General features: G+C 42.6%; 1 protein-coding gene across 1 annotated transcript in view; it reads left to right on the top strand.

Annotated features, from left to right (window-relative positions):
* Positions 1-21,281, top strand: part of TARS1 (threonyl-tRNA synthetase 1) — a 95,701-nt gene that overhangs the window by 30,025 nt on the left and 44,395 nt on the right. The window contains exons 4-8 of the mRNA XM_077462891.1: positions 902-1,025; positions 3,082-3,203; positions 7,008-7,125; positions 10,417-10,481; positions 16,910-16,988. Coding sequence (XP_077319017.1) covers positions 902-1,025; positions 3,082-3,203; positions 7,008-7,125; positions 10,417-10,481; positions 16,910-16,988 — 508 coding nt within the window. The remainder of the gene's footprint in view (positions 1-901; positions 1,026-3,081; positions 3,204-7,007; positions 7,126-10,416; positions 10,482-16,909; positions 16,989-21,281) is intronic.

Genomic DNA, 21,281 nt, shown 5'->3' with positions numbered 1-21,281 from the left:
GTTTTCCCAGTCTGGGTCCCCACTTATACCCCAGTTTTCCCAGTCTGGGTCCCCACTTATACCCCAGTTTTCCCAGTCTGGGTCCCCACTGACCCCAGTTTTCCCAGTCTGGGTTAGCCCCCCCCCTTATACCCCACTTTTCCCGAGTTAGCCCCCCCCCCCTTATACCCCAGTTTTCCCAGGTTAGGCCTCCCCCTTATACCCCAGTTTTCCCGGGTTAGGCCCCCCCTTATACCCCAGTTTTCCCGGGTTAGGCCCCCCCCTTACACCAGGGTTTCCCTGTTAGAGGTCCCTATCATCTTGGATGAAAACACAGGAGACATGGAGAAATCTGAGCTAGAGACTGTGAGGGATGAGGAGAGGTTGGCAGGTCGAAGTGGCGACCTCTGTTGACCTGAATCCACAATCTGTGCTCATTGAGGATACATCACTGACCCTAGCTGTGGGCCACATAGAATCTTGTAGTGGCCAGATATGGCCCACACGTCGTAGTTTGAAGATCCTTGCTATAAAAGATTGGAGAGATTAGATAGTTCCGCATTAAGTCTGAGGCGGTTTTGGTGAGCGGACCTCTGCACTTGAGTTTCCAGGTCCACACAGCCATTATATCTACTACAAGGGGGTCTTACTTGTTAAATATTTAATTTGTTTTATTATATAGAAAATATTAAGATGGAGATATCCTGTAACAGTAGGAGTTAGATGAGAACAGTGCTGGGAACCTATACACTGGAATCCCCAATTGATAATGAAGTCAGTCGGTAACCGGGACAAGCAGAATCCAATTTATAACTGAAATATTACTTTTTGGTGGACAAACCTTTTAATAGATGATAAATATGCATTTTGGAAAGCCGCAGCGAGCGTCTTTTGCTGATTTCATGGTGATGTTGTATTTCAGTCAAGGTCTTGCTGATAACACAGTTGTCGCAAAGGTGAATAAAGTGGTTTGGGACCTGGACCGCCCTCTGGAAGAGGACTGCACATTGGAACTGCTGAAATTTGACGATGAAGAGGCCCAGGCGGTAAATATTGATTTCTGCTAAATGATTATTCAAATTCTTTCTGGTGCATAAAGGTATTGCTGAACTGTAGCAAAAAATAAAAAATAAATAAAATAAAAAACACTGCTTCAAAAAAATAAAAAAATCTACCATGTTACGATTGTTTGTTTGGGTCAGCAAAGCTTGGCAAAAATTTTATTGTCTTATCTAAAACTGTCAAGTAAATTTTTCATCAAAAACGGGCAGGCTGCGGGATTAAAGTATATTTTTTAAAGCCCATTCAGTTTAAAATGGAAATAAAAAGCAAAACATTTACAGTGCCTTGAAAAAGTATTCATACCCCTTGAAATGTTCCACATTTTGTCATGTTATAACCAAAAATTTTAATTTTAAGTTTTGTGTGCCCCCTCTATGGAATTTTTATTTGTAAATCAGATTTTATTATAAAGCATTTAAAAATTACAAAAATAGCTGTTTTATGATGCCGTTAAAAAAAAAATTAAAAATAAGTTACAAAAACTATTTTTTTTTTCCTTTTAAGGCCTCGTATACATAAACACTGAGGCATGCTTCTCAGAACTCAGCCATTTGTTTATGTGGCTTGAGCACAAACCTGCTCGGATTGATCTGAATGGACTGGTGTCTTTATTCAACCTTACCAACTATGCAACTGTTTAAGTCTATGGGGATGCAGCTGCTATACACCTACTGTTTGCATGTGGGCTGCTCACCAGCACACACTTTTCATTTTTAGCATCAAATTTTGATTTCAGTTTAGTTCTAGTCTTTTGACTAAAATACCATTTTAGTTTTAGTTGCATTTTAGTCATCTGCAATAGTTTAAAAGTGGTTGTACACCCTGTACAACCACTTTTACCTACAGGTAAGCCTATATTAAGGCTTACCTGAAGGTGCTGGAAATATCTCCTAAATCTCTGCGGTTTAGGAGATATTTACAGAAAAGTCATCGGCGCATACACACTTTAGAAAGGGCAATAAAGAGGAAGTAAAACCCACCAGGGTTTACTTCCTGTTTAAGATTTAGTTGACTAAAGTCTGCAGTACAGTTTAGTAAACTAAAATCATTTTAGTAGACCAAAATCTAATGGGTTTATTTAAATTGTGATGCATTATTTAAGCATTTCTCTAAAATTGCCAAACTTGTTATATACCCATGGATTAAAAGAAAATCTAATATTATGTTATTTATGGTATTAAGTATTGAACAAACTACACACACTCTCTTGATGATGGTCTGAGAGTCCTGTAATGCTGCACAGTGCTCTGGACGGTGGTCTGAGGAGTCCTGTAATCCTGCACAGTCTTTTGGGCAGTCTGAGGAGTCCTGTAATGCTGCACAGTGCTCTGGACGGTGGTCTGAGTAAGGCCTGTAATGCTACATAGTGCTATGGACAGTGGCCTGAGGAGTCTTGTAATGCTGCAGTGTTCTGGACGGTGGTCTGAGGAGGCCTGTAATGCTGCACGGTGCTTTGGGCAGTCTGGGGAGTCCTGCAATGCTGCACAGTGCTCTGGACAGTGGTCTGAGGAGTTCTTTAATGCTGCAAAGTGGTTTGAGAAGGCCTGTGATGCCACAGAGTGCTAAGCTCGCCACACCACTAAGCACAATCACTACCTTGTTTGCTGGGAGGGGAAGCACTCACAGGCTGAGCTCCAAGGAAACCAAAAGTTCACGTTGGTAAACGTCCCTCCCTCACAATTTCGTTTGTTGATGAAAATGGAATTGATTTTCATCATAGTTTTCGTCAGTTGACGAAAATGTGTGGTGATTTTAGTTTTGTTTTCATCACAGGAAATATGCTGCTGACAAAAATGTTTTCAAAAATGTTTTCATCGATGAAATGAACACTGCCTGCACGCCTATGGAATTAGTATGAGTGTGTACAGCCGCTGTGTCCCCACAGACTTTCAGTGCATTCGGTCTGCTCCAGCCGGATAATGAAATGGCTGAGCTATGGTGTACAGGCCTCAGCGCCTGAGTAAATGAGGCCTAAATAACCCCTCAGGTTACATTGTGGCATCATTCTTTTTCATATAATAATCATCTTTCTTTGGGCAGGTATACTGGCATTCCAGCGCACACATTATGGGAGAAGCTATGGAACGGGTGTATGGTGGATGCTTATGCTATGGCCCTCCTATTGAAAATGGATTTTATTATGACATGTTTCTGGAGGAAGGGTAAGATCTCGCTCATTTTTTTTTTTTTCTTTGTACCTCAGGAAAGAACCTGTTTACTCCATGAATTGGCCATCTAAGGTTAGCATGTGTCTGTACAGCAGATTACACCCTCCTTTGCCTGCCTTTAGGATTTAGCAATGTTTTCAGCATTTGCATTATCCACTTGCCTACCAGGCCAATTCTGAAATTTCTGTCACACACATAAAAATCTGCAGGTTTTTTATTTTTTTTGCTATAAAATTACTTGGAACCCCCAAACATTATGTTTTTTTTTTTAAAGCAAAGGCCCTAAAGAATTAAATGGTGGGTGTTGCAATTTTTTATGTCACACAGTATTTTAAACACACGTTTTTTGAAAACTATACACTTTAATGAATTTTAGTGAACACAAATCCAACATAGTACCATTTTTTTTTTTTTTTTGTAAAAGATGATGTTACAGCGAGTAAATGGATACCAAACATGTTGCTCTTAAAAATGTGTGTCCGTCCAACAGTGGTGTGTACTACGCTACATTAAATTATCCATAAGCGATACTTTAACCACTTTCAGACCGGACCATTTCGCTGGTAAATGACCAGAGGTCTTTTTACACTTTGGCACTGCGCTGCTTTAACTGGTAATTGCGCGGTCATGCAATGTTGTACCCAAACAAAATTTGCGTCCTTTTCTTCCCACAAATAGAGCTTTCTTTTGATGGTATTTGATTGCCTCTGCGATTTTTATTTTTTGCGATATAAACGTAAAAAGACCGCAAATTTTGAAAAAAAATGATATTTTCTACTTTTTGTTATTAGAAAAATCCAATAAACTCAATTTTAGTCATACATTTAGGCCAAAATGTATTCAGCCACATGTCTTTGGTAAAAAAAAAGTCAATAATTGTATATTTATTGGTTTGCGCAAAAGTTGTCACATCTACAAACTAAGGTACGTTTTCTGGAATTTACGCAGCTTTTAGTTTACGACTGCCTATCTCATTTCTTGAGGTGCTAAAATGGCAGGGCAGTACAAAACCCCCCCAAATGACCCCATTTTGGAAAGTAGACCCCCTAAGGAAATTGATAAGAGGCATGTTGAGCCCATTGAATATTTTATTTTTTTGCCTCAAGCGATTGAATAATGACAAAAAAAAAATTTTTTTTTTTTTTTACACAAAGTTGTCACTAAATGATATATTGCTCACACATGCTATGGGCGTATGTGAAATGACACCCCAAAATAAATTCTGCTGCTTCTCCTGAGTATGGGGATACCACATATGTGGGACTTTTTGGGAGCCTAGCCGCGTACGGGGCCCCGAAAACCAAGCACCGCCTTCAGGCTTTCTAAGGGCGTAAATTTTTGAGTTCACTTCTCACTACCTATTACAGTTTTGAAGGCCATAAAATGCCAAGATGGCACAAAACCCCCACAAATGACCCCATTTTAGAAAGTAGACACCCCAAGCTATTTGCTGAGAGGCATGTTGAGTTCATGGAATATTTTATATTTTGCCACAAGTTGCGGGAAAATTACAAACTTTTTTTTTTTTTTTTTTTTTTTAACAAAGTTGTCACTAAATGATATATTGCTCATGCATGCCATGGGCATATGTGAAATGACACCCCAAAATAAATTCTGCTGCTTCTCCTGAGTACGGGGATACCACATATGTGGGACTTTTTGGGAGCCTAGCCGCGTACGGGGCCCCGAAAACCAAGCACCGCCTTCAGGCTTTCTAAGGGCGTTACAGTTTTGAAGGCCATAAAATGCCAAGATGGCACAAACCCCCCCCAAATGACCCCATTTTGGAAAGTAGACACCCCTAAATTTAGGGGTACACTAGTCAGACTAGGTAATAAATGGCGGGTGCCCTGAAACTATAAAAAAATAACTAACCAACCAGCGTCACCTGTAACAGTTATATGGTGATCACTGGTGAAAGGGTTAACTAGGGGGCAATTAGGGGGCTTTATGCGGTAGTATATGGGGGTCCCTGGCGCTATAAAAAGCTGCAGCGAACCTAAATACCTACCTGCCTAACTAGCGTCACCTGTGACACTAATACAGCGATCAGAAAAACGATCGCTTATTAGGCTGGGTTCACACTGGAGCGATGCGGGAACGCCACGAATGCGCGGCGGGTTCCCGCATCGCATGCCTCCCGGCGGCAGTTCACACTGCCCTATGCGAACTGCTGGGAGTGTCAGTGAAATGTTACTGACACCCCCAGATCAGTTCGCATATCGCAGTGCGATCTGCAAACTCGGATCGCATGGTGTGAACACCCATGCGATCCGATTCTGCTGCGGGCCAAAAAAAGGGTCCCGTGCGAATTTGCGGCGGGTGCGGCGGGTGTGGCGGGTGCGGCGAATGGCTGAACTCGAATCGCACAGAGATCGGATGTGATTTGCACTGCAGTGCGGTGCGAATCACATTCGTTCTCATAAACCGCTGCAATGTGAACCCAGCCTTAGTGACACTGGCGACGGGGGGTGATCACGGGGTTAAACCTTTATTGGGGGGGTTAGGGGGGTACATTAGAACTAAAGGGGGCTAACTCTAACTGCCCTAACAGTTATTACAGTCACAAATGACACCAATGCAAAAAAAAAAAAAAAAAAAAAAAAATGACATTGGTGTCACTGTGACTGGGGGGCAGGGGTAATTGGGGGGGTGATCGGGGGGTAAAGGGGGGGTGTGAGTGTGCCTGGCATGTTCTACTGTGTGTGTAGAGTGTTGGTGCAACTTACTGATCCGCTCTCCTCCGTGTCGGAACGAAAAATACCGACACGGAGGAGAGAATACATCACTTCCTCTCCTGTGTTTACATTACAGGAGAGGAAGTGATGTCACCGGGGATTTCTATTCGTCGGGAGCGATCGTGAGGGGGTGGCCATGAATGAATGGCCGTCCCCTCGTCCGGGATCGCTCCCGTACGAATACCGACCGCCGCAGGCACCGGGCGGGGGCCCGATCGGGCCCCCGACCCGCGGGAGGCAAGGGACGTACATGTATGTCCTTATGCCTGCCCGTGCCATTGTACCGACGTACATCGGCGTGCGGCGGTCGGCAACTGGTTAAAAGCCTTTACAGGTTACCAGTTTAGATATATGCAGGAGGTCTGGTGCTAGAACTCTCTCTCTGACCTTCTGGGTGATGCCCCACATGTGTGGCGCGATTGCTGTTTACATATGAGTGTGGGACCGATATGTGCGTTGGCTTTTGCACTTGAGCATGGAGGGACAGGGGAGCTTTTGAAATAATTTTGCAGATGTGATAGAACCGCGCCTGGAAATTTATCTAAAGATTTTTCGCTGCTGCACTATTGAGATTAACCCAACCTAAATGAATGCTTGGAAAGTGACGGCGCTGTGAAGTCTAATCAGTGCATAAACCTAAAACAAAGTGTTTGTTATAGTCTTATTATAGTTTTTATAGTCCACTTAAGCCCCGGACCATTTTGCTGGCCAAAGACCAGACCACTTTTTGCGATTCGGCACTGCGTCGCTTTAACTGACAATTGCGCGGTCGTCCGACGTTGCTCCCAAACAAAATTTACGTCCTTTTTTTCCCACAAATAGAGCTTTCTTTTGGTGGTATATTATCACCTCTGCAGTTAGGGCTGGTCTGTGCAAAACCATTACACAGAGCAGGTAAGTATAACATGTTTTGTTATTTATTTTTTTAACTCAGAGTTTACAATCACTTTAAGGATGCAAAATCCTCTTCCTGGTGGTCAAGCTCAAATCTCTTCCTATCTATATGTAGTCCTATGCACCACCTGCTTCTGTTTAATAACTTGTCCTGTGTTTCTATCAGAGGGGTGTCCAGCAACGACTTCACCAGCTTGGAAAATCTGTGTAAAAAGATTATGAAGGAGAAGCAGCAGTTTGAGAGGTTGGAGATCTCCAAAGAAACTCTTCTAGAAATGTTTAAGGTAATACTGGGGTTCTGAGGGAAATCATATATCAATAAAGTGTCTTTAAATGAAAGATTAAGAAAAAAGAACAAACATGTTATACGTACCTGCTCTGTGTAATGGTTTTGCACAAAGCAGCCCCAATCCTCTTATTTGTGGGTCCCTCACCAGCAGTCCTGGCTCCTCCTCCCCCTCCCAGCCTTTCTCTGAAGGGGGCGTGGCTCAGCTCTCCCCCCCCGCTCTCTCCTCATTGGCTCACCAGCAGGACCCAATGGCGCTACTGCCTCAGCCAATGAGGGGAGAGAGAGGGAGATCCACTGCTCGCATGCACATCTCTGGATCAGAATGGGGCTCAAGTAAGTATGGGGGGGGTTAGCTGCACCCAGACAGTAAAAAACCTTGAGCATATAGAACCGCTTTAATGATGTATTAGTGGTTCCAGGAGAAGAGCACCTGTCAGTCCTGGGGATGACATATGTTGCTGAACTTGCTGTGTTGTATACACAAAAGGAATGGAGGAAAAGCTCCTGCCAGAGTCGTCTTCAGAACAAGTGTCCCACATTGGAATATTACTGTTCTGGTGACATTTTGGATTTTCCAATTATTTTCTCTCCTGGTAATATTGGTTACCCTAAACCAGAGAGGGTGAATCTCCCCAACCCCTCACCATTCCTAAAAAGAAAAAAGCTTAGACTTATACACTTTCCGTTCACACTAGCAGTTGGGGAAGGCCGTAAAATCCTGCTGTTGACATGTTTTTACCTCCCCCCAACCGCTCCCCTTTAGCTGCAGAGGTATCGCCCAGGTTACACATCTCATGGCTGAAAAGCCTAGCTTTGTGTTCTCATCAAGAATTCTATCCCTGGTTACTTTCGGGTTTCAAGTAAATGGGGCGGTTTTGGCTCACTAGTGTGGAGTTGAAGGGGTTAAAGCAGGCAGGAGGAGGCAGTATATGCCTCCTTCATGTCTATCAAATGTTCTCTGAAGAGCAGCCCAAATGCAGATCACTCTTCAGAGAGCAACACTAAAGCCTGGTACACGTGTACCAAAGTCAACCGGTTCAGAAGGAAACGGACAACTTTTGGTACATGTGTGCTGCTGTCTGTTCAACAGAAGCCAGTCTAACGGTCATGCTGGAAGAAAACCAGCATTCGATCAGTGCTGGCAGCCAATGGCGCTGATCAGTGTATTTTGGTGAGGGGGCGAGCCCCCCTGTCAGAATACAGTAGCACAGCGGGAGAGATCCCTGCTTCACACGTCAGTGTGTTGATGCTGAAATCTGTCAGGTTTTTATTTTTCGTTCAACAACAATGTGTAATGCTGGGATCATCACGAAAAACTTGTGCATGCCCAGCTTTATTTTGGGAAGGTAGAAGAATGCAATTGTCTCTGCAGGCCCTCATTCAATAATAGGGAACCAGTTTAAGAAATCTGTGCTAGACAGTAACTGCATCCTGTCCAGGATATAGATGACAAAGATAGACTGCTTAGTATGGATTACACAAGGCAGTCGTGTGTATTATAAAGGGTGCGGTAACATTGTCAATGGAGATCTGATACTTAAATTCCTGGTATTGAACAGAAATTACATTTATAATGAGTGGGAGAAAAAAAATCCCATAAAGATACCTTCTGATGCGAAGAGAGACGGAGGACTGTCTGTATAGGCTGTAGAATCCAGCAGAGGGGGGTGCAGAGTGGACCACTGAGGACAGAGAAATAATTAGCATGACCCCTCCACATCCTACAATGGGAAATAGAGCCGCTATTCTACTTATTTAATTATAAGCAATTTAGGATTTATATGTTCTTTTCATTATAGGAAGGCAGCAGTGAAATTGTATTGTATCCCTTAAAGAGGAACTACATTGCATCTGAGCGCCACAAACCAAGAACGCTGTTAAAAGTCAACAGCTACAAATACTGTAGTTGCTGACTTTTAAAATTTGGACACTTACCTGTCCAGGGCACCCACGATGTCGGCACTCGAAGCCGATCTGTCCCTTGGCTCTCGGGTGGAGGCACCGCCATCTTCGGTAAGGGAATCGGGAAGTGAAGGCTTGTGGCTTCATAGCCTGGTTCCCTATTCAGCATGCGTGTTCCCAATGGTCTCTGCTGTCTTCTGGGACCTGTGTGTCTCCCAGAAGACAGCGCGGGGGATGCGGAGGAGGGGCTGGATATGACATAGATATTCGTGGTTACTGCCCGGCTATCTATGCCCAGAAGTGGGACCCCCCTAATCCATGCGCCCTGCCCTTAATCTACATACAGGGCACCGGACGCATGGATTTTAATGGGTTAATGGAGCCTGAGGCTCTAAATGGCTTCAAAAAAGGGTTGGCTCGGGCGCAGAGCACTGGAAAGATGGTGACCGATGAAGCACCAGCCACCACTCCGTCCCCCCCGCTGCCAGGTTTGTTAATCTGACAGACCACCTGTAGTCAGAAGGAGGCAGCGGACATCTTACTACACCCAGCTACATCTTGAATTTCAGAGTAATTTTAGCAATAAAGTAAGCTCATATAAATAAAATATAGTGTATTGATGTGTGTGATGCTGTTTGGATGTTACATTTTGAAAGAAGCTGGACGCCAGCAGTAGGAAGCAGGCGGAGGCCATGTTGGTACACCCCAGCTAAACCTTTAGGCTTTCAAAGTGAAACATCCAAAGAGCATCACAGATGTCAATATACTATATTTTATTTATATCCGCTCACTTTATTGCTAAAATTACTTTGAAATTCGAGACGTAGCTGGGTGAACCAAGATGTCTGCTGCCTTCTATCAGATGAGCAAACCTGGTAGCGGTGGACACATACCTGTCGCCGATTCTGATGGAACACCTACAGGAGGGTGTGCTTAGCTGGGAAAACCTCTCCTCCTCTTCTGAAGACTCCTAGGATGTAAAACATTGTTTTACTAGGCATGGAAAGCATGCAGGAAGTGAAAAAAAGGGTTTAAACAAATCTATATGAGAGAGTAAAGTTCCACTTTAAGGCAACCATACATGGATTGACATTCGGTCGGTCCCTGCTGAACCGGCACCATTTCGATCCATGTGTGGGCAGTTTGGGTGTACGGAAGTTGATATACAGATCGATTTGGGTACAACCAGCCTGTTGGGTTTTTCCTAAATGATCAGAGCTACAAGATATAGCCAGCAACACTAATCACCATGTTCTGATGACGGGGAAGGCTCTCTGGGCTCCCCTAGCTCACCAGGGAGGATTCCCCCATCTATATCGATTTATCAAATTGTATAATGACATCCATTTTTTAAATATTTTTTTTTTTTACTTTGCTCTTTTAGTACAACAAGTTCAAGTGCAGAATCTTAAATGAGAAAGTGGACACTCCGACCACCACAGTATACAGGTACACCGTTTTTTGATTTTATATTGATCTTATTAGTTGATACCTCATTAAGGTAACAAAAAAACACTAGGAAATCCATGTTCTTAAATCTGCAATAAACCCAAAAACTATTTATTGCAGCTTACCAATCTCGAAATGTGGTGTCTGCGTTTGTTTTATATTTTTTTTAATGCTTTTTTTTCTTTTGTTTTCACCTTGTGATCTAGCCAGTAACACAATAAAATAAAGAATGTGATGCGCTAATTTCAAACCATAAAATGATCGTAGTAAGCCACAAATATGCAATTATACAATACTACAAAGTGCAACTGTGCATAAATTAGTCAAATGATGCTTCTGTGCATATATAAAAGTGATAGCTAGTGCATAAACCATAAGGTGACTATATGTGCAAACAAACGCAAATTTGTCATATAGACCAAAATACATATATGAAGTGTGTACACTTATTGCAAAATGTATATAGTGAAGCAAAGACAAGTTCGGGGTATACGTTGAAGTGATAGCTAGTGCAAGGACCATAAAGTGACTAAATGTGCAAAAAACGCAAATTTGTCATACAAAACCTAAAAAACGAAAACATATAGAGAGTGGATATACTTAAAAAGTGTATAAAATGAAGCAAAACCAGGTACTAAAATAACAGAAAAATATAAAATGTTCAATTCAAGTGACCAGCGTGATTGAAGATAAAATGTCCCATACACAGTCAGATCATGCAATTCGGTAAATGCACTAAGTAAAACGTGCAGCGTGCTGGGCAATCAATCCATCCGTGATGATCCGTGCAATAGAGTGCAAATATTATGCAATTACCTCACTGCTGTGAGTAAACAGCAATATAAATGATGAACACCAGGATGATTGCAGAAAACGGCTGGGTAACACAATCTTTAGGAGACTTCTCTAACTTCCTCGTGAATGGCAGGTAAACTCAAAGGAATAGATTAAAAGAGACCGCCATAGTGTAGTATTTAAAACATCTAAGTTTTATTAAACAAGTTTTAAAACTACTCACAAACGAAGCTGATATAAACACATCAGACAGACAGCATTAGAGTAAAACCGGATATGGACGTCACTTCCGGGTTCCTACGCGTTACGTCTTGGAGACTTCAACTGGGATAGTTACACAGGGTACAGGAAGTGACTTATAGGTGTACTGGGCGGGGCTACGCCGCCCATTTCATTAGTATGCTGATGCGTCGCTGTGTAGCCATAGTAATGCTAGTGGGGGGCGGGCCGATTGAATTTAGATGTTCTGGGTGACCTCCCATCTAAATAAAGCATTAAACAACAGCGCAGCGGGGAGAATGAATACAGGAGCAAAACGGAAGAGCGGGGGAGGGGGGGTTTGACCGGACATTATGCTGAGTTTGGCGAACTGATTGAGTTATAACTGCGGACTGCGCTATGTCATAGACCGTGCTATATGTTACTAAACTGCTGTGAAGCAATAGAGCACGTCCGGCGGCCATTTTGTTGGAGCTTAATTTTAGATATGTAAGTGGCCATGTTTTTGGTGGTTTAATAACGTCTGGAGCATTAAATTAAATAGTCATAAAGCTAAAGTGAAAAAATAAAGGTACGGAACCGCACCAAACACGGAAACCTCAATAGGTATCAGTATATCTTATTGGGCCAGCAAAGAGAGGTAGATAATGACTAAGGAAAAATGTCTTATATCAGTAGATACAGAAAGCTATACATAAACAGCTGTATTTAGGAAACAGGAAAAATAATTAAAAACAATTTAAAAATATTGTTCAATTTAAAATAAAATAGTGTCCAAGGGAAGGTTACTGGGCAGATTACAAACACACATAATGTGGAGGCACGGAGATGACGTACACATTAGGGATGTGATACAAACATAGCAAGCTAAAAAATATAAAATACGTAAAATCGCATAAAATTGTTTAGCCTAAAAATATAGGAACATAAGCTTAAAAAGCGCATGGTATGTAGATAAATCGTTTTAAAAGATATAAGAGAATTAAAATATTGACAGAACATAAAAGAACCATAGCACGAAATCGCACATAAAAAAATATATCATTAGGGGGCTAAAAATCGCTAATGAAGCAGTTCAAATCGAACTCTATATTTAATCCCCTGGGGGCAAAGGTATCAAGGGTATATATCCATTTGGACTCTATCTGACTTAGAGTCCTCACCTTGTGCCCTCCCCTCCAATGTCTGACATAAGGGACAATACCCCAAAATTTCAAATGCTTGGGGTCTCTATTATGGTAAATAGCGAAATGTTTAGAGACATTATGTTTATCGTACCCCTTCTGTATATTTTGTATGTGCTCTTTCAATCGAGTTTTTAAAGGCCTTTTTGTGCGGCCTACATACTGCAGACCGCAACTACACTCTAAAACATAAACAGCACCTACTGTGTTACAGCAAATAAAATCTTTAATCTTGTGAGTATTACCGGTACTTGAGGCTAAAAATTCAAAGACTTTAGTAGGTTTACTCGCTCTAGTGCACGCTAGGCATCTTTTACAGGGGAAGAAACCTTTCCCAGTGAAGAACGTGAAATTATTCACAGGAGGATCAGGTATGTTTTTAACTAGCATGTCTCTGAGGTTAGGGGCGCGTCTATAGATGAACTTCGGTTTAGGAGGTAGAACTTTGTGCAAATCTTTATCGTTCAAGAGAATGTGCCAGTGTTTTTTGATTATACTTTCTATTTTTTTGTATTGGTTGTTATAATCCAAAATTATTGCTCCTTCTACACCTTTTTTGTCTTTATGTTGCGTTTTCGTATCTTTAAGGAGATGTTCGCGGTCCATCTTCTCCACTTCTGATATTTTTTCTTGAATTACGCACTTGCCGTAACCCTTCTCCTGGAATCTCTGTCCCATGGATTCGGCTTGTTCAAGGAACACTTCTTTTTTGCTACAATTTCTCCGTAGGCGCATAAATTGCCCCTTGGGGATATTGAAAAGCCAATTTTGGTGATGGCAGCTTGTCAACGGGAGATAGCTGTTTTTATCTACACTTTTAAAATGTGTCTTAGTTTCTATTCTCCCGCCACTTTGTGCAATTAGTAAATCTAAGAAAACTATCTCCTTCTCATCTGAATTCCAGGTAAGTTTTATGTTCAAATTATTCTCATCTAATTTTTGTTGGAACAAATTAAGACTGGCTCTACTCCCTTTCCAAAGTATTAAAATATCGTCAATATAACGTCTATATAGCACTAGTTCTTTAGGTGGGTTTGAAAACACTGCGTTCTCTTCCCATCTAGCCATGAATAAACCGGCCACACTAGGGGCAAATTTAGCCCCCATAGCGACGCCTGTAGTTTGGTGATAGAACGTTTTATTAAACCAAAAATAATTATTTTTTAAACAAAAGTCGAGACATTTAACTAAATATTTTCGTTGAGAGCAAATGAGGTCAGAGTGATTTCTCAGACCCCACTTCACAGCCTCGCATGCTTCATGGTGGGGAATTATGGTATAGAGTGAAGTTACGTCTGCCGTGACCAGAATAAAAGGTCCATCATGTGTGAGCTCTTCTAAAATCTGTAAAACGTGCTTAGTATCACGGAGATAGGCCTTCGTCTTCTGTACTGTCGGCTGTAGAAAGTTATCTATGTAGGATCCCATCCTTGAAGTAAGGGAGTCTATCCCATTTACTATGGGTCTAGGTGGAGGGTTGGTCCTGTCCTTGTGAATTTTAGGTAAGTAATAGATAATTGGTGTTCTTGCTGCTTCTGGTATGAGGTATTGGGCTTCTTTTTTGCTCAAGATTGCTTTTTTTAAACCCAGATGGACTACAAGCTCAAGCTCCTTTCTTCCTCTAAAGATGGGGTTTTTTGGTAAAATAGTGTAAGTCTTAGTGTCGCTCAGCAATTTTGCCATATTATTGTTATATTGCGTTTTGGACAAGACTACAATGCCTCCACCTTTATCCGCTGGGCGGATCACTATATCTTTCCGCTCACTGAGGCGTTTCATTCCACATCTCATATAATTTGGCTCTGTATGTTTCTTGGTGTCAAGGTCTTTTAAATCTTCTACAACAATTTTCTTAAAAACGTCTACAAATTTGTTATTACTGATTTGCGGGTTAAAAATAGATTTATTCCTAAAAGTGCTATGTTTGATGTCATCAGGTGGGGGGACAGAAGTAGTTCTGGGGTTGTTCAAAAAATATTTTTTCATATTTAAGCCCCTTGTATACTTCTGAATGTTTACATAGGTCTCGATATTTGTTCAGGTTCTTTTTTGGGGCAAACTTGAGGCCTTTATCTAATACTGCCAATTCTTCTGTTGTTAGCGAGATGCCACTCAAGTTAAATACACCTTCTCCTTTTACTCTCTTTTTCGCTTGAGTTCTCGCTCCTGCTCTTCTTCCTCTCTTCTTTTTGGACTTCGTTCTCTGTCTCTCTGCACATCCCTCACCCTCGGAGCATGATGATCCGGGCCTCTTCCTAAAAAAGCCCTGTTTGCATTTGGATCGGGATAGTAAGTTTGATAATACTCGTCTTCCCTTTCATTCTCTCGATAGTCCCTTAATGGTGCATAATGATTGTAGGTGGGGACTGAATAATGATCATAGGGTCGATAATAGGGTTGTGCTGGACCCCAATCATCTCTCTCTCTTCGGTTCTGATCGTAATATGGAGCAGGATTCCTTATTTGAGGAGGATAGTAGGGGGCTCGAGGCTGTTCATAAGAGGGGTGATGCCATTGCCATTACTCTAATGCTGTCTGTCTGATGTGTTTATATCAGCTTCGTTTGTGAGTAGTTTTAAAACTTGTTTAATAAAACTTAGATGTTTTAAATACTACACTATGGCGGTCTCTTTTAATCTATTCCTTTGAGTTTACCTGCCATTCACGAGGAAGTTAGAGAAGTCTCCTAAAGATTGTGTTACCCAGCCGTTTTCTGCAATCATCCTGGTGTTCATCATTTATATTGCTGTTTACTCACAGCAGTGAGGTAATTGCATAATATTTGCACTCTATTGCACGGATCATCACGGATGGATTGATTGCCCAGCACGCTGCACGTTTTACTTAGTGCATTTACCGAATTGCATGATCTGACTGTGTATGGGACATTTTATCTTCAATCACGCTGGTCACTTGAATTGAACATTTTATATTTTTCTGTTATTTTAGTACCTGGTTTTGCTTCATTTTATACACTTTTTAAGTATATCCACTCTCTATATGTTTTCGTTTTTTAGGTTTTGTATGACAAATTTGCGTTTTTTGCACATTTAGTCACTTTATGGTCCTTGCACTAGCTATCACTTCAACGTATACCCCGAACTTGTCTTTGCTTCACTATATACATTTTGCAATAAGTGTACACACTTCATATATGTATTTTGGTCTATATGACAAATTTGCGTTTGTTTGCACATATAGTCACCTTATGGTTTATGCACTAGCTATCACTTTTATATATGCACAGAAGCATCATTTGACTAATTTATGCACAGTTGCACTTTGTAGTATTGTATAATTGCATATTTGTGGCTTACTACGATCATTTTATGGTTTGAAATTAGCGCATCACATTCTTTATTTTATTTTCCAGTAGTGAGAGACAACTCATTTAGTGATTGCTGCTTTTTTCCACTAGTTACTTTCCATTTTTCCATAGAGCGCAGAAGCTTTTAGATATACACACTAGCCAGTAACACGCTTCCTGTGTAAGCTACAATTATTCAATTTTGGGTTCTAGGTTTAAAGGGATTGTAAAGGTTTGTGTTTTTTCGCCTCTCGGTGACGCGCCCCCCCCCCCCCCCCACTTTACTTACCTGAACCCTAAAACTTGTCCCACGGGGACGCACCTCTCTCTGCCTGGGGTTCTTGGCTGCTGATTGGATAGATTAATACCCTGTTTCCCTGAAAATAAGCCCTACCTTGAAAATAAGGCCTACAAGGCTTATTTGGGGGGAAGGGCTTATATTGCAGCCATCACCGACAATCACGCTAGGTCTTATTTTCTGGGAAACAGGGTAGCAACGCAGCCATTGGCTCCCGCTGCTAACAATCAAATCCAATGACCCGGGGGTGGGGCCAAGTTCTGCAATCAGCATCTATGGGCAACCAATGCTGGACTAGGGAGCGCACCCGCAAGGTAATCGCCTCAGGAGAGCGATTCTCCTAGGGGTTATCTGATGTGGGGAGGAGCCGAGAGAGCCACCGAGGGACCTCAGAAGACCAGGTTCGGGGCCACTCTGTGCAAAACGAGCTGCACAGTGGCGGTAAGTATAACATGTTTGTTATTTAAAAAAAAATAATAATTACCTTTTAATGTCACTTTAATACTGCTTTAACCCAACACAAAGAGCAACTGTTTTATTCTTTTACAATCATTGTATAATCATTGTAAATCTTGTTGTTGTAAAAAAATAAAAAATAATCCTTTTTCATTGATTTTGTTCTCAGATGTGGCCCCTTAATCGATCTTTGCAGAGGACCCCATGTGAGACATACTGGAAAAATTAAAGCTTTCAAGATACACAAGGTACCAGATATTTATAATCAGTGGTGGAAGTACAAACTTACCTACAGATTTAGTTCTATATCCCTATTCTAAAGAACAACTTCAGTAGTGCATGCTGCTTAGCATAGTACTCAGAATCTAGCAGTGATCACTGCAATAGTGGTGCCTAGTACTGTGATTTCCAGCTTCCACAGGGATCGGCCAGGTATGGCACATACTGTATATACCACTTTGGGTCAAGGTTTTTCTTATTTATTTATTTATTTGGAGAGATTTTTCCCTTATCTTCCTGTCCCAAGTGCAGGGCTTGTGCAAGGATTTTTGACACCCTAGGCGAAACCTCATTTTGTCGCCTGGCTCTGCCCATGTATATCCCACCTTTTTAATGAAGCGCCCATCAAATGCAGGCTCACCAGCACCCATCAATGAATATTTGCTTGCTTCCATTCATTCGGGAGTCAGGGCACAGACACATTCCTCCGCTGCGCCTCTGACACTATGTGTGAACGGAGCGGCAGCTGCCTGTTGATGCTGAGACTTTGTTGCTTCCTGCAGAGAGAAAAGAGTAGGAACACCAGCTGCCGCCTGCCCGGGCGCCTTTAGGCAGAAGTGCACCCTAGGCGGCTGCCTTGTTTGCCTAGTGGTAGCACCAGCCCTTAATAAGTGAGTGGAAATCTTATCAAATAGATGGAATCCCTGGTTATTACCAGAACTAGTGATTTCCTCTCTGGCGACAACCCAAAACATTTTCACTCTCAATTATGGTAAACAGGGGGGATATAAGAGTCGCCCCCCTTTCTTGACCAGCCCATTTTTTTGCTTTTTGGCACTGCGTAATTTTAACTGACAGTTGCGTGGTTATGCAACGCTGTAACCCAATGAAGTTTATATAATTTTTCCCCCACAAATAGAGCTTTTTTTGGTTGTATTTGATCACCACTGTGTTTTTTATTTTTTACACTATTAACAAAAAAAGACCAATTAATTATTTTATTTTTTTTTTTTTACGGGAACCATTGACACTAACACAGTGATCAGTGCTGAAAATATGCACTGTCACTGTACTAATGACACAGGCTGGGAAGGGGTTAAACATCTAGGTCAATCAAAGAGTTAAATGTTTACCTAGCCAGTGTTTAGGTGTGTGTGTGCTATGTGGTGCTTTTACTAAGGTATGTGCTGGATTTTACTCCCTTTGCAGGAAAACAAAAACTGGTGTTTTGTCAAAAGAGCCAACTTGGCAAAATCTACAATTATGTCATTTCCGGTGACTTTCCAGCAGCAGTAATTGCAGATTTCGACGACTTGGCTGTTTTCATTTAACGCCGGCAGTGTATACAATATGGTAGATGATAAAATGAGTGGACATTGTTAGTCTGCCCGCTAGTAACCAACAACATGGCTGCCTCCAAGGTGGCGACAACTTTTTTTTTTTTTTTTATGGGTGTGTGTAGGAACAGCTACATACAGTATATGGCACTGCGTTGTGTGTAGGAACAGCTACATACAGTATATGGGACTGCGTTGTGTGTAGGAACAGCTACATACAGTATATGGCACTGCGTTGTGTGTAGGCAGAGCTAAATACAGTATATGGCACTGCGTTGTGTGTAGGAACAGCTACATACAGTATATGGGACTGCGTTGTGTGTAGGAACAGCTACATACAGTATATGGGACTGCATTGTGTGTAGGAACAGCTACATACAGTATATGGCACTGCGTTGTGTGTAGGCAGAGCTAAATACAGTATATGGCACTGCGTTGTGTGTAGGAACAGCTACATACAGTATATGGCACTGCGTTGTGTGTAGGCACCGCTACATACAGTATATGGCACTGCGTTGTGTGTAGGAACAGCTACATACAGTATATGGCACTGCGTTGTGTGTAGGAACAGCTACATACGGTATATGGCATTGCGTTGTGTGTAGGAACAGCTACATACAGTATATGGGACTGCGTTGTGTGTAGGAACAGCTACATACAGTATATGGGACTGCATTGTGTGTAGGAACAGCTACATACAGTATATGGCACTGCGTTGTGTGTAGGCAGAGCTAAATACAGTATATGGCACTGCGTTGTGTGTAGGAACAGCTACATACAGTATATGGCACTGCGTTGTGTGTAGGCACCGCTACATACAGTATATGGCACTGCGTTGTGTGTAGGAACAGCTACATACAGTATATGGCACTGCGTTGTGTGTAGGAACAGCTACATACGGTATATGGCATTGCGTTGTGTGTAGGAACAGCTACATACAGTATATGGCACTGCGTTGTGTGTTAAAATGGGATTTTTATATACAGCTTACCTGTAAAATCCTTTTCTTGAGAGTACATCACGGGACACAGGAGCTTCATTACATAGTGGGTTATATAGGCACCTCTGGTGATTGGACACTGGTTGACCCTAATTAAAGAGAATTCCTCCCCTATATAACCCCTCCCATCTGGGAGGCACCTCAGTTTTGTAGCAAAGCAATAAGAACCACGTAAAACCCAAGAGGAGCGGGAGCTCTGTGTCCCATGATGTACTCTCAAGAAAAGGATTTTACAGGTAAGCTGTATATAAAAATCCCATTTTCTTGATCATACATCACGGGACACAGGAGCTTCATTACATAGTGGGATGTCCCATAGCAATGCTCAGGTTGAGGGGAGGGAGACACAGATCACAAACATAGACCGCCCAGGGAGCTGAGGACCTAAACTGCAGCCTGCAGTACACTGCGCCCGAAGGCGATATCCTCTTGCCCTCTGACATCCACCTGATAGAATCTGGTGAATGTGTGGACTGATGACCAAGTCGCAGCCTTACAGATCTGAGCCAGGGAGGCCTGGTGATGCACTGCCCAAGAAGCACTGACAGCCCTAGTAGAGTGCGCTTTCACCTGAAAAGGAGGAATCTTCCCCTTTAAGTCATAGGCCTGAGAAATAACTTGTTTGATCCACCTTGAGAGAGTGGACTTTGACGCTGCCTGACCCCTTCTAGGGCCTTCCGGCAGAATAAATAAACAATCAGTTTTCCTTATCTGAGCAGTTGCTTGAAGATAAACACTGATTGCTCTAACCACATCCAAAGTGTGTAAAGACTCTTCCTCTTTGGACTGAGGGTTCGGAAAAAAGGACGGTAGGATTACATCCTGATTCAGATGGAAACCCGAAACCACCTTAGGTAGAAAAGACCCGTTGGGACGCATAACCACCCGGTCCTTATGGATAATTAAATACGGCTCTTTACTGCAAAGAGCTGCCAACTCTGATACTCTTCTAGCCGTGGATATGGCTACTAAGAAGACCAGCTTTTTAGTCAAGAGAGCTAAAGAAGCCAGATGCAAAGGTTCAAATGGTTGCCCCTGTAAGGCCGAGAGAACCAAATTCAGATGCCATGGGCATACCGGAGGTTTGACTGGCGGTTTTGTCCGCATAGCCCCCTGGATAAAAGCCCTTACCAGGGAATGTGATGCAAGTGGTTTTTGAAAAAATACAGACAGGGCCGAAATCTGCACCTTGATAGTGCTTATGGCCAAATTCATTTCTAGGCCTGACTGGAGAAAGGCCAAGATCCTGCTAATGACATACTTTCTAGGATGCCACTTCCTGAGTTCACACCAGGAAACATATGTCCTCCAGATTTTGTAATAAATACGCCTGGAGGCCGGCTTTCTGGCATTGACCAGAGTAGAAAGGACTGGCCCCGAAAGGCCACGGTCTCTCAGAATGTGGGTCTCAGCAGCCAAACCGTCAAATTCAGACTGCGTAAAGCAGGATGGTAGATTGGACCCTGTGAGAGCAGATCTGGCCGGAGAGGGAGGGTCCATGGCCTGCCCACTGCCAACTTCGTGATTTCTGCAAACCATGGTCGCCTGGGCCAAGCCGAGGCCACCAAAAGGACCGACTTCGACTCCCTCTTGACCCTTCCCAGGAACCGCGATAGTAGCGGGCTCGGGGGGAAGGCATAGATCAGATTGTACTGATCCCAGGGAACCGTCAGAGCATCTGACCCCTGAGCAAGCGCATCTCTTGTCCTTGACACAAACTTGTCCAGTTTCCTGTTGAACCTGGATGCAAATAGATCCACGTCTGGAGTGCCCCACTTGTGACATATGTTCTGAAACACGTTGGGGTGCAGGGCCCATTCTCCTGGGCACAACTGCTGGCAGCTGAGGAAATCCGCCTGCCAATTCTCCACTCCTGGGATGAAGACTGCAGAAAGACACGGAACATGTTTTTCTGCCCAGACAAGTATGCGATTCACCTCCTTTTGGGCCACCAGACTTCTGGTACCGCCCTGGTGATTGATATA

This window comes from Lithobates pipiens, unplaced genomic scaffold (assembly GCF_037356315.1).
Source record: "Lithobates pipiens isolate NorthernLeopardFrog02 unplaced genomic scaffold, aLitPip1_a1.2 Scaffold_3, whole genome shotgun sequence".
In the NCBI taxonomy this organism is placed as follows: domain Eukaryota; kingdom Metazoa; phylum Chordata; class Amphibia; order Anura; family Ranidae; genus Lithobates; species Lithobates pipiens.
Note: the sequence above shows the minus strand (reverse complement) of the source record. Positions and strands in the feature narration are given on the sequence as shown.